General features: G+C 38.7%; 1 protein-coding gene across 1 annotated transcript; it reads right to left on the bottom strand.

The window, feature by feature from the left end:
* Positions 1-300: 300 nt before the first annotated feature.
* Positions 301-1,251, bottom strand: LOC110312374 (olfactory receptor 10H28). The gene has a single exon (XM_021185923.1). The coding sequence runs from the start codon at positions 1,249-1,251 to the stop codon at positions 301-303; it is 951 nt and encodes a 316-aa protein (XP_021041582.1).
* Positions 1,252-14,531: the final 13,280 nt, after the last annotated feature.

Below are 14,531 nucleotides of genomic sequence, written 5' to 3' on the forward strand. Positions count from 1 at the left end.
TACATATCCCACTTTGAGAATGTCTGCTAAAATTAAGGAACTAATTAGAAGTGCATAATATACCCAAAAATGAAAATTTTAAGTGCTCATAAAATATAACAAATACCATACATGCATAACACAATCACAGATAAAGATAGTCAGAGGGATATGATCACACAAGATCACAAACAGGAGAACACAGTTTCCTGAGACTAAGGAAGAAGTGTGGAGAAAAACACTAGCATGGATCAAACACAGACTTACATGAGTGGATCACTTCAAGATTTCTATCTTATTTCAGAACAAGAGAACTGACACTTAGATACTTTGTTGACAGACATTCCTGTGGAAGCTCTTAATTATAGCATTCTTCAGCTCCTTATTCCTGAGGCTGAAAATAATTGGACTAAGGAAGGGGGTGAAGACTGTATAGGTGGTGGACATGAGGGTATCAGTGTACTGTGAGTAGAGTCCCCTGGACTTGAGGTAAATTATGGAGGCAAAGCCGTAGTGCACAATCACTACAGTGAGATGGGATGCACATGTGGAGAATGTCTTGTGCCGGCCCTCAGTAGATGGGATTCTCAAGATGGCGGCCACAATAAAGATATAGGAAAGGATAATGAAGACCAGGCATCCTATGAGGGGTGTGACACACACCAGGATCACAGCAATAGTGACAAAGGTTGTCCTTTCCCCACAGGCTAACTTTAAGAGGGAAAACACATGACAGAGAATGTGATGGATCACATTAGATTCACAGAAGGTAAGGTGAAAAATTATTATTGTCAATGTCATCCCAATAAGCGATCCACCAGCCCAAGACCATGCCACAAGCCGAGCACAACCTTGGAGACTCATAAGTGCATGATAATGCAGGGGGCGGCAGATGGCCACATAGCGGTCATAGCCCATGACCACGAGCAGGAAGGAGTGAGTGTAGCCAAATGTGAAGGAGAAAAACAATTGGTTAGCACAAGCTATAAATGTGATGGATCGATGGGTGGATAGCATGTCAGACAGCATTCGGGGCGTGATGACGACAGTGAAGAGAATTTCAGAAATGGAGAGGGCACACAGGAAGAGGTACATGGGTGTGTGGAGTCTATGTTCTGTCCAGATAGCAGCCATGATGACCAGGTTCCCCAGAAGTGTGAACAAATACATCAGCAAGTAGAGCAGGAACAGAGCAGGGAGCATCTGGTGTGGGAAGGCTGAGAAACCAAAGAGGATAAATTCTGATATGGTGCTGTAGTTCTGACCAGGCATGGCTCCTGAGGCTGATGAGATCAGAAATACACCAATGAAAATACAGCTCTGGAACAGAGCAACAGCAATTTTAAAAGCTTTGTGTTTGAAATTTTAGTGGACATTTCTCATTCTCCCTAAAACTGTGTCCCCAGTGAGCTTACAAGTGAGTCCTCGTAATAATTGAAAAATCAATCACTTAGTATTATTCAAAAGTATAGAAAAGGTAATAACACTTCCTAGATCATGTCATCATGTTAATTCAACCTTCTAACTCCATGTAAGAGTGCTCATGGGCTGCCAGTTGTGGTGACACATTCCTTGAATCCCAACACTTGGAAGACCGAGGCAAGTGGACCTCTGAATTAGAGGACAGCTCTCAGTCTATGAGGTGAGTTCCAGAACAGCCAGGGCTACCCAGGGGAAACCTGTCTTTAAAAACCAAACCAAATCAACTAACTAACTAACTAAGCAACAAACAAACAAACAAAGAATATTCATGGGTTGGATAGGAAGAGATAGGCTAGCAGTTAACATCACACACTGCTTTTGCAGAGGACCAGAGTTTAATTCTCAGCACCTACATTGGGCAACTCACAAGTGCATGAAACTCCAGGTGTCTGACACCCTCTCTAGCCATGGTGGGTACCCCCCCCACACACATTCACACACACAATTAAAATAATGATGTAACTCGCATAACCATGGGAAAATAAAAGTATATGTTCTAGTTAATGAAAAGGGCATACATACTTAAGGTTTTTATGGTCAAGTGGTATTGGTTTGACTCTTAAATGCCAATGATGATTCAGTGTCAGAAACCCTGTCTTGGGATTCATCACTTCAATCAATTAAATAGAAATATCATGTGATTATTTCAATCCTGATATAGACACATTTTGCAAAAACGCATCAGGGTATTCTTCTCTTGAAACCCCTCCTACTCTCAGGAATTCTTTCTCACATTTGTTAGTACATTTGCATTCACCTTGCTTTAAGATATAAAATAAAATAAAAGTTAATTTGTATTGTGACTTCAAAACATAATATTTACGTTGAGCACATACATAATAAAATTAGCATATATAAAATTATATGTAGAAATGAATTATTTTAGGATTGAGTTACTGTCATGGCTATCTTTTTTCCACGAAAATAAGTAAACTAGATGTGGATTATGAGGGAAGAGACAAGTTTAGAAATGGTAAGAGAATCAATGGAACCGGTTAGAATAATCAAAGGCAATAGGTGCTATAGAAGAGATTGATTGGCAGGAAACAGCACTTGTCACATCAATAATCTCCCTTCCACTGTATCACTTAGATAAAAGCAACCAATGTCCCTTAGCAAACGAATTATAAACAAACAATTCTCATTAGACAGTGGTGGCTCACAACTTTAATTTTGTCACCGGGGAAGCAGAGACCAGCCTGGTCTACAGAGTGAGCTTCAGGACAGCCAGGGCTACACAGAAAAACCCTGTCTCGAAAACAAACAAACAAAGAAACAAACACACACACACACAAAGTTCTCAGAATTTGCTTTTCATCTTCTTTAATATTCAATAAAAATTGAAAACCCTAAGGACCTTCTAAGTTGGTATAAAAGCTTTTTTTTTATCATATTAGAAGTTTAAATGGAGAATTTTTTTTTAATTATTTAGTGTTTTCACAAATATATAATATGTCTGGGTTAAATGTCATACACACACACACACAATCACACACACATACAAAAGATGCTTCTGTCTTTTTATTCAGTCTGAAGAAATAGATTGATTAATTGAAAAATGACCTCCTATTGTGTCATTAGAAAGAACTCATGAAGAGAATGATATGGTTTGAAGATATCCAGTAGATAGTGACAATATCCAGTAGATAGTGACAATATCCAGTAGATAGTGACAATACTTTAAAACATCTTCTATACTATATACATTGGTTTACCGAAATACTGTAGTATCTGCCAAGAAGAAAAGTTTGTGTTAATAAAGGTATAGAAGGTAATTTAAATATCCAAAGTTTGCAGTCATAAGTGAATGATATTATCATTATCCAATCAGCTCTGCAAATCACTTCCTCAATGAAATTTTATTTTAAATCTCAGTAATTCAGCTGTAAATATGATTTTTAAAAAAAATCTCACCAAATTGCTTCAGGAAAAAAGGTGTGATACTAAACTAATTTTCTAAAACAGGAATATGAACAGAGCCATCCTCTCCCAGTTTCAGGGACAATTATACAGTCAAAGTAATTTTCTTTTATTGAAAATATATTATTTTCTTATACAATATATTTTACATAGTAATTAAAAATATTATATTTGTATTCTTTGATAGTTGAATGCATACATACACGTACATTCACAATATATTTTGATAATAATCCACTCCTGTCTCTTCCACTAACATCCTAGATTCACCCCTCACCTCCCTTCCTCCCGACTTCATGTCCTCACGTTTCAAAAAACATCTACCAATTCCAGGCTGTGTTTCCCACATACTGATCACTAAGTGTTGTCAATCATCCAGGGACCTCACACGCTTAAAGAAAACCAAGGGGATTTCCAGCAGCCATCAGTCTTCACCTACTCTTCAGCTAGGGATGGGAGTTCCTGAGTCCTTTCCCACACTATGCCATTGTCAATTCTTAAAGCACAATGTTGAAACAGCACGGACACAGTCTGAACTTATTAGATTTAAAAATACTGAATTATTCAAAACTAAACGTAAGATTTAAAAACAAAGCTTGGCAATACATATCAAAAGAGAGATGTGGGTTGTTTACTCATTCGTTTGAGGAAAAAGACTTTAATGAAGCCACACAAATCTCATTTGTGTCTAATTCCCTGATAAAGGGGAATCCAGAGAGATCAAAGGTATGAAAAATAACTATCAAGCTATGAAGTAAAAAGTTTAGGAGAATGGGTTTGCTGTCTTAGACTGCAAAAGACTTAAATATGTGAAATTTCAACATCAGGCAGTCATCACATTATAGGGCTCTCTGGTCAACAAGATAGCTCAGATCATCTCAGCAAACAGAAGGAAAAGTGGTAGAAGATAATTACATTGTCTAAAACGGACAAGATAAACATATCTAGAAAATTAAAAAAAAAACGTGTGGGTGTGGCATGCCCTGTGGTCCCACACCTTTGCTCACAAGCAAATGCAAACGCACGTGTTCACCCACACACACCCACACACACCCACACACACCAGCAATAAGTGGAAAGCTAAATAAAATTAAAAATTAATACAGGCTCATGATATGTAGTTCAGTAAACATCTCCCAGGTGCCTATAATAGTTTTCAAACATGTTTGTGAGGAAGCATGTTGCAGAATGTTTTCTGTGGTATTCATTTTAGTGTGGGGGCTTGCTTTAGTGTCTGCTTGTTCATAACTGTAGAGAAGGTAGGCAAGATGAAATAGAAGTAGACAGTGGAAGCACTGCTAGGACTTAGAAATACACACAACAATGTAATTAAGGAATTAAGCAAAAACCGTGGTGAACTCTGGAACATCACTGTATTTGGGAGAGCTGGAATCATATGTGTCTGAAATATTCTGTGTGGTTCAGTGTTGAAGCAGGGCACAACTGTGGCAGTTGGTTACATGCAGCAGGGTTCATCAACCTTAGCACTGGGACTATTTGGGGTTGGTACTTTCTTGTGTGGATGATGTCTTGTGCATTGTATGAGGTATGACAGCATTCTTGACTTCCACCCACAATATGCCAGTAAATCTCTGTCTGTCTTTCCATCTCTATCTCCTTTTCTGTCTCTGTCTCTCTTTCTAGACACATTCACATTTTCCCCTCAGGAGCAGTATCACAAATTATTGAAGGCCTTTAGCATAGCATTTGAAGTGAGCACGGGGAGACTGGGTGATAAGGCACTCTGAGCAAACACTCCAAGCAGCCTTGGAGCAGGAAGACTCCTTTGTTTCTAGTCCTACACCTCAACATCAGGTGAGGCCAGTCTACATAAATTAATCCTGTTAAGCCTTTTTATCCGCTGCCACCTGGTTCCTTGTTACCTGGGCCAGTGCCTCTGTGAGGTGCCTAGAGTTTGACAGCAAAGGAGCTTCTCTTGCCTGGAACTTGGACGTGAACCCCACAGGAAGATTTAGTGGCAAGCACATATAGTATTTGAAGTGATCCTCTGTCCCTTATCTGTGTTATGCCTTCCTACAAGCCATTCCCACAGGATTGTTCAGAAACCCAGCCCAGAAAAGTTTCACTCAGCATCTGGGAATATAAAAGGACCTCAATGGGCCTTCAGGGACCACAGGTCTTGACTCCTTCCAACACTTAACAAACATTCGCTGCCTCTTCTCTATCCTCAGAGAATCTTCAGCGTCTGCCAAGAATAAAGCATGCCCAGTCTTTAGAGGGATAATCTTTTGAGACAGGTGACTTCAGTTCTTTCAGGTCAAGATAGTGTCACAGGGAAGAAAGGAGCTGGAGGAGAGCAGAGTGGAAAGCCAGGGCTGTATTCTGTGGCAGAGGCAGTTTAAAGGCTTCCAAATACCAAGGCAGTTTGAAGCGTTGTGTAGAAGCATGCCTTTTCTTGGGCATTGTATGCCCTCAGCAATTTTTGGTCACACCAGACAGCCCAACCTCTCTCTCTCATTGGTGACTTTCACTCAACTTTCCTAGTGATGAAAGTCAGTCTAACACAAGGTATATATAAGCTTCTATGATATAATTTAAAAACTAAAATAAATAGAAGAGTGCCCACATTGGTTGAATATCTTCTATGATCCAAAGCAAATGTTTGAAACACCATGTATACGATGTTGTGACAAATTTTATTTTATTTTTTTTTAAACTTTTATTTATTTATTTTTTCCAGACAGAGTTTCTCTTTATAGCCCTGGCTGTCCTGGAGCTCACTTTGTAGACCAGGCTGGCCTCGAACTCAGAAATCCACCTGCCTCTGCCTCCCGAGTGCTGGGATTAAAGGCGTGTGCATTACTGTCAGTTCTAAGAGGTGCACCCTGTGACAAATTTTAATTTATAAATTTAGCAGTTAGAGTAATACTTAATTTTTTTAAAACCACAACAGTTTACCAATATAGTATTACAGCACTGTGAACATGATCTTAGTCTTAATATATCATATCACCTATCGTCTTATTTAATGATATTAACTTGTATATAATTTATTTTTTTCATTTTAAGAATTAAAATATAATTACATTATCCTCCCACTCACCCATTCAAACACTATCATATTCCCATCTTTGCTTCTCTCAAATGTATGGCCTATAATTATTGTTGCATATGTAATGCATAAATATTTAAATAAACCTTCCCGAGTCCGTTTAGTGTTGTTTGTATGGATGTGATTTTTAAGAATGATCACTTGATGTTCTCCCTCTCTCAGAAGACTTAACTTGCCTGTAGTTCTTTGTCTAGGAGTGGGACCCCTTGAGATTTCTCCCTTTCCATGTTAGTTTGTCTGTTGCCATTGCCATTATTCAGGTCTTATTTAGGTAGCCATATTGTTGAAGTATCATAGGTGTAGCTTCTTTGCCTTTTCTAGTAGACACAATCTAACAGCAAACCTCCTGAGCTTCTGTTACACTCTTTCCACCACTCTTCAGAGGCGCTCCTTGAGCCTTAGGCGCATAGGGTGCTTATTCGGATGTATTTTATAATTCTAAGTAAATGGGCAATGATTTCCTATAGCCTTTTCAATAATCCAGGACATTATCTATCTTTCCTTCTCTTCTTTTGTATTGACCTCACTCCCTCTCCCCAGTAAAAGTCCCCCATTTCTCCATTTCCCACTTCATTTCACTTGAATCCTGTCATTCCCATTTGAAGCACTCATCTCCATCACCTTGGTCAGTTTTTACATTCTTGGTTCCTTTGGTTACTCCAGGTTATAAATTCATATGTGAAGATTTTACACAAGAACTACAGATGAAAGAGAAAATGGAATATTTGTCTTCCTGGGTCTGCTTTATCTCTGGTTCTATCCATTTAAATACAAAGTTTATTATTTTATTTTTTCTGTAAAGCAGAATAATAGCCCATTGTTTTATGTACCACATTTTTATTTTCCATTCATTAGCTGAAAATCATTTAGGTTGTTGCAATTCCCTAGGTATTGTGAGTATAGCAGCAATAAACACAGCTGAGCAAATATGTATGGGGTAGAATGTCAAGTCTTTGGGGCATATGCCAAGGAGCAGTTTGGCTGGGTCAGATGGTAGATTCATGTTTAACTTTTTGATAATTTTCATACTTGCATCTGTGGTGTCTGCACCAGTTGGCAATCCCACTAATAGTTAATGCAAATTTTCCTTTACCCAGTTCTCTCCAGCATTTGTTGTCAGTTGTTTTGCTGACCTTAGCCATTCTGACTGGAGTAAGATAAAAATCTCAACTTTAAAAATTACAATTTCTTCAAGGCCAGCCTGGTCTACAAAGTGAGTTCCAGGACAGCCAGGGCTATATAGAGAAACTCTGTCTCAAAAAATCAAAAAAAACAAAAACAAAAACAAAAACAAAAAACAAACAAACCCAAAAAACAAACAAACAAGCAAAAAGCCCCCCTCCCCAAATTACAATTCCTTAATCACCAAGGATGATGGGTATATTTAGATTTTTTTTTCTGTTTAAGAATTTCCTGTTTAAATCTCCAAATACCATTTTTAAATGGGCCCTTTGCTTTCTTGACTCATTCCTAATGACTCACATACTGTGGATATTTATTCTCTGTCAAATATGTAGCTGGCAAAGGTTCTCTACCATTCTGTGGCATACTTGACTGCTTCCTTATGTGTATAGAAGTATTTTAATTTTATGACTTCCCACCTGTCAATTGATGGTTTGAATCCCTGGTGAAATGCCTATAGTTTCTTCTACACTTTTAATATATTCTCCATTTTGTATAAAATCATATACTTGGAAAATGTGTATAGGAAAACCATCTTAATTGTTCCTAGTAAAAAAAATTTTGTCATCAATTTATTTGCTTTCTTTTATGATTATAACATGTTTTATGATTATACTATATTATTCTACACTGCTTGAAAGATTTTGCCAGGACATATAAGCTGTGGGAGAAAAATCTAAAGTGGTTGAATCCATCTTGTTAGAGCATGCTTGTTGAAGCTTTGCTCTCTCTACCAAATGTGTGTATGTAAAGTGGTTGGAGCTTTGTGTATATGTCTGCCCATCCTTCCATCCATCCATCTGTCCATCCATCTGTCCTCTGTCTGTGTATGTGTAAAGTGGTTGGAGCTTTGCTCCATCTATCAAATACGTATGTACGTATATATGTACATATGTCTGTAGAGTTGTTGGAACTTGCTTGTTGGAGCTTGTTTAATCCATCAAGAGTGTGTAATTGTGTACCTGCCTTATATCATTGCTGACCCCACATCCCTCCTTGGATCACTGAACACATTGTTGGAGCTGATCTTGACATTTATGAATCAAAATATTTAATTAGGGCTCAGGTATAGATTCTGAGCTTTATTTCATTATCATTGTGGTGCAGAGCATAGTGGTATGCAGGCAGATGTGGTGCTGGAGAAGCACCCGAGAGTTCCACATCTGAATCCACAGGAAGCTGGAAAAGCCAGATGCTGGGCTGGCTTGGGTCTTTGAAACCTCAAAGCCCATTCCCAGTGACACACTTCCTCCAGCAAGTCCACATCTCCTAATCTTTCTCAAGGCACTCCCTGAATCTAAGCATTTAAATATATGAGGCTATGGGGACATTCTTATTGAGATTACCACAAATCCCAAGGCAAAAAGAGTTCAGTATTAAAAATTCCAATTCAAGTTTTGCTTTTCTCTGGGCATGATTTCCATCTGTCAAGACCCCCTTATTAATGACTTTTCATATAGAATATTTTCATCTTGCACTATCCTTGACCTGTTACCTCAGCACCATACCAAAGTGTTAGCAAAAACACAGTAATGGCACATTCAATGAGTTCACCTCATTTCTGTTTTTTTTTTAGCAAGTTGTCATCCATTGATTCCCAGCCTAGATCTTGTTTATTTATTTTCATTTTCCCCATGTTTGTGTTCAGAATTAAGTGCAAGCTGCATGCCATCTCACAACCTTATTACACAGATTCTCTGCAGCTATGAGGATGCTTGCATGGAACAAAACACACTTTTTATACATATAAAAAACCACGATTATTCTTTTTAACTTAACCAAGGAGATTGAAGCAGATTGTGTGATACTATCTCTTAATCTTGCAGATATGAAAGTTGCCAAGTAACACCTTTCCCTGGACACCCTGCAGTCAATATGTGTGTGAATATCATAAAAATCCATGAATACAACATGTTGGAAACACGTAGAATATGTAGAAATATGTAGGAAACAGTTAAAATGGTAAAATTTTCTGAGAATCAAACTATGAAGCAGAGACCATATCTAAATCCTAATTCTGACATTCCTGCTCCAAAATCAGTGGCAGGTGACACGGGCCATACTTCTCATGTTAGAACCTGATGAGGGATTCTGAAGTGACTGCTTTCTTTTCTTTCTTTTTAAAGATATATTTATTTTTATTTATATGAACACACTGGAGCTATCTTCAGACACACAGGAGAGGGCATTTGATTCCATTACAGATAGTTGTGAGCCACCATGTGGTAGTTGGGAATTGAACTCAGGACCCTTAGAAGAACAGTCAGTGCTCTTAACCACTGAACCATCTCTCCAGCCTGAAGTCACTGCTTTCTATGGCATCATCTATTCTCACAGAAGCACAACCTAACTTGGAAAATTCCATGAAGTGCTTTGCCAAACTTCCAGAGCTAACATGGAATGTGCTGAGGAGTAACAGACTCGGCAGAGAAAGGGAGATGAACTGTGAATATCAAGTATGGAAATTAAAAAGACGGAAACCAAGATTCTCTGTTTCTATTTGAGAGGTAAAATGGAGTTGACTGGATCAATCAGAAGATAAAATTAGAGAAGAAATCTGGGAGAGGAAGAAAGGAAATTCCTAGTAGAAAACAAAGGGGACAAATATGGTTGAATCCATGCTTACCCTAGAAAATGTGAGTCCTGAGCCCTGAAAAGGCATAAATATAAAAAGTCCCTTACTTGAGCTGCAGTTTTATATTACAGGGTAGCATTCTCAAATCTGCTGTTTTACTTCCCTGGGAGAAAATATGAACAGAGAGAAACCTAGTAATCCCCCATTCCCATCACAATGTGAATGAATGGAACTCTCTCCAGCTCAGCAGAAAAAGCTGTCAGAGGTGCAGACAAGAGTCGGAGTATGCAGAAACAAGGAAATAAAAATCCCAGAGAATGGCATATTAACAAGCACCTGCCATACTGTAAGATTTAGGGAGGTGGAACCCACAGTGTTACATGCCTGCTGGTATATAAACAACTCATGTATTTGTGCGCATGTCTGTTTATAATGAGGTCAATGATTGAAATTATACTTTTTTTTTTAATTATTACTTTTATTTCATACCCACCTCCTGGTCTGCCTTCCTATAGTTCCTTATCCCATTCCTCCTCCCCCCTATCTCCAAGATGATGTCCCCACCCCACTCTTCACCCCCACACCCAACCCCGCCAGGGCTCCCCACTCCCTGGGGCCTCAAGTCTCTGGAAGAAAGGAGATCTTTCTAATAAGGCCCTACACTTCCCTGGAGAATTTTCTTCCTTTAGTCTTTGTAGGGTAAACAGCTCCCTTCCAGGTTTGAAAATCCGCCAGACCCCATCAATCCTGAGTTTGAAAACCAATCATTCTCTGACCCAAAACACCACAAACACTTGAACTCTAAAAACCATTAGTCTGTTAGCTTTAAAATCCACCAATCCCTGAATTACCCCACCCTTATCCCCCCAAACTGCCAATTGCTGGGCTGGTTCCAAGTTCAGGACTTAAAGTCTCACCATTCTTCACCCTAGAAATCTCCACCCTGGAAAACTCCTCCTCCAAGAAACCGTTTCTCCTGCTCAGTTTCTGTGCTTCTCACCCCCTGAACCTGGACAGCCACCCTCTGTGTCTATCCCAATAAGGTTCTTGTTTGAGGTTTGCTATGCAGTGTGATTTTGTGCTATTCCTTGACTCCTGACTGCCAGGATAACTTTCCCTTCAGAATTTCAGCACTCCCAATTGGGGAAACCTTTTCCCTCAGAGCTGTATCATTTAAGGGCTCTACACAACAAATCCTAAGTAATATTTTTGCATATTTTCTTCTCAGTCACGGTGATTTCATTCAAGAAAGTAAGATCCCATGGGTAGATTTCTCTTGGGTAAATTTGGCCACAAGTGTTTATCAAGAAACAGTTCATGTCGGAGTCATTGAGGATATAGCAAACCTGTTCTGGCAGAGGATGCAAAAAAAAAAAAAAAAAAAAAGACAGGCTCCAAATGAATGAAAAATTCCAAATCCTTTCCCACAACTTTCTGATACCCATTTGGTTTCCCTTAATTTTTACCTTTGAAATGCACATCTGAGGATAAATTGCCAATGGTGTTTCTTATATACAAACGGTTTTCATGTACTGCTATTGTAGAAGATATATCTTCACTAATAATGTGTTCTAGAATGTTACTAGCTTCTCCACACTGACTACTATGTGCATATTCACAATCTCTTTCAACCATCTGAGTTCTGCCAAAAATGAGAAGAGAATTACTGCATGTTTAAGATCAGCTAAGAGAATTGCTGGAGGTCAGTGCTGTGGCTCATGAAGGTTACAGTATATCAGAAGCAGTGCCAGGAGGCTGTTATGTTTGAAGCCAGCTTGACTACTTAGAAACACATAGTCCCAAGTCAAATAGAGTGTTGACCTTTCTTCTTCAAGAATATATAAACCTAAAATAAGTGACTATTCATCAGGAGGTTTCAAGGACAACATAGAATCACATAGGGTTGTACAACACTTCTATTTTTAGGCTTTTCAACAAGTTTCTGTGCCACAGTGAACAAAATTGAATACTAGGCCTTGTAGAATTTGGAATATAGTTAATGCAAATTATTGATGATTGATGTAAACATAAATTAAAAAGTACTATTTGCTTGACATACAACTTCTATTAAAAGCCAAAAGATGACTTGATAAAATGATCAGAATAAAAAGTTTTAATAAAATGTTTTAAATAATTTTTGCATTAAGGAACGTTTTTGCCTAATGAGTTATTGTAAAATGTCTTACATAGATAATGTTTCACCACATTTTAACAATATTAGTACATTACAGCACTGAGATTCTAAAATTTGGAATGACCAAGTTTAGCATCTTCATTTCTCATCTTCCTAAATACTGTTATTGTAGGCATGAAAAATCAGACCTAGTACTACTTATTTTTTCTGATAAGATGTGTGAGCAAATTTTTATTGTTTTTCTTGATAAATCTTTAATGTGCTAGTTTTCCTTTTCATTATGGTGTACAAACCGTCTAGAACAATGCACTGTGAGGTTTTCATATTGAACATTACAGACCGTGATACTCCGTATTTTTATTCCTTCTGTAAGTAGTGTGTCAGCAAGCACTTAGGTGCCAACACTTCTAAATTTGTTTCCTTAAGCATCCACAACAGGTGTTAAATCATTGCCATTATAATTCCTTTTCTTTTTCTTGTTTTGTTTTGTTTTGTTTTGTTTTCTGGATGTAGTAATTTTTCAAGCTCTCTTTCAGGATTTGATAATCTATATTTTGCTTGGTGTAGACTATATGTAGTGTATTTTAAGATTGCTGTGGGGGGGTATGTGTGTGTTTACACATGTGCCACCTTGAGTGTTTGAATATCAGAACAACTTTCAGAATCAAGTTCTCTCCTCTGCTTTGTATGAGCTGTGTACTCCAGGCTAGATATGGTGCCACATAACTATAGTCCAACCCTTAGCATTTGAAACAAGAGGATCTTCACAAGTTGGAAGACAGTGTGGTCCACATACAAAACTCCAGTCCAGGTAGGACACACACATAGTAGGATCATGTCACACACACACACACACACACATACACACATACACACACACACACACACAGTAGGATCTTTCACATACACACACACACACACAAGGTTAAAAATCACTCAAAATCTAGTTAGCCAAATTATTATTCCATATTTTTAAACCTATTCGTGGCTTTCCTTGTGATATATTATGAATTGACTATATCTGATCTCTTAATGACTGTTTTATTCTTTCTTCTCTCTCTCATAGGCTCTGACATCCTCATGTTCTTCTTTAATAGTTCCTCCGCTATGTTTGTTTTGTCTTTTTTGTTTGTTTGTTTGTTTCCAGATTGTGCTTTCCACATATGAGTGAAAGTATGGGGTAGCTATTTTTCAGGCAAAACATTAATATGAATGGGAACTCCACGGTTCCTCTTATGAATATTAAGATGTTGAAAGAAACATTTCATGGTAGAGGATATTTCGTGGATGAGAGATGTCCTAATGACTCCCAAGAGTTAAACTGTTGGAACATGTGTCTCTAACTCATCAATAATGAATGATCACTCTGGTCGTCTCCGACAGCAACTAGTGTGACCCTGAGTCTTGGGAATGGTAAGCTTTATCTGAGTTTTGGGAGTAGAAACCTTTCATTTCGAACAACTTTATGGGATCCTTCCCATACCTCTTGCACCCTTTGTATACTGTTACTGCAATGTAACTACACACTCAGATACACACGCCTCGCACTGAATAATTGTATCCTTCTTGGTGTGTTTTACTTTTCTTGCCTTGGTGGAAACACTAAGTGGACAGGTTATAAAGGGGGAGAGGTCTGGAGTTGTGAGGAGCGGGTGTGGCAGAAGTCCCAAAGGTGCCAGGGACTGCAGCTAAGTCGTATGACTTGCACCTGACTTCCTCATATAACCCACAAACATCTTGAGAGCTGCACAGGTGTACCAGGATACTGGTAAATCCATTTTGATGGAGCTATGCCCCTGCTGCCCTGATTGGCTGAAGCTGTGTGCCTGGTGAGGTGGCGTGGCCTGCTGTGCCTGGATGAGAACTGAGAGTATATAAGAGTGAGAGGCCCAGGGCTGGGGGGAGATATAAACAAGAAGAAACAGGACTGAATAAACTGCTGTTAGAAGGACTGGTGGTCATGTCGTTCTTGCTGGTCGAGAGAGGACAAGACAATAGGTGGCTCATATGGTGAACCGACTCCCCCACCGAGTTCAGAACTTTCAGCAGTCAGTGATTGCTGGCAGGGTAAGTTCAGGTGAGTGAAACTTGCGACCCCAGGAGTTTGGGAAGGATCTCAGATAAAATAGAGGCAAGCATAAAGTTGCCAGGAAGTAGGCACAAAGTAATCCAGGAGTTTGGGAAGG

The sequence above is a fragment of the Mus caroli genome, unplaced genomic scaffold (genome assembly GCF_978045245.1).
Source record: "Mus caroli unplaced genomic scaffold, Mus_caroli_1 scaffold_18, whole genome shotgun sequence".
NCBI lineage: Eukaryota > Metazoa > Chordata > Mammalia > Rodentia > Muridae > Mus > Mus caroli.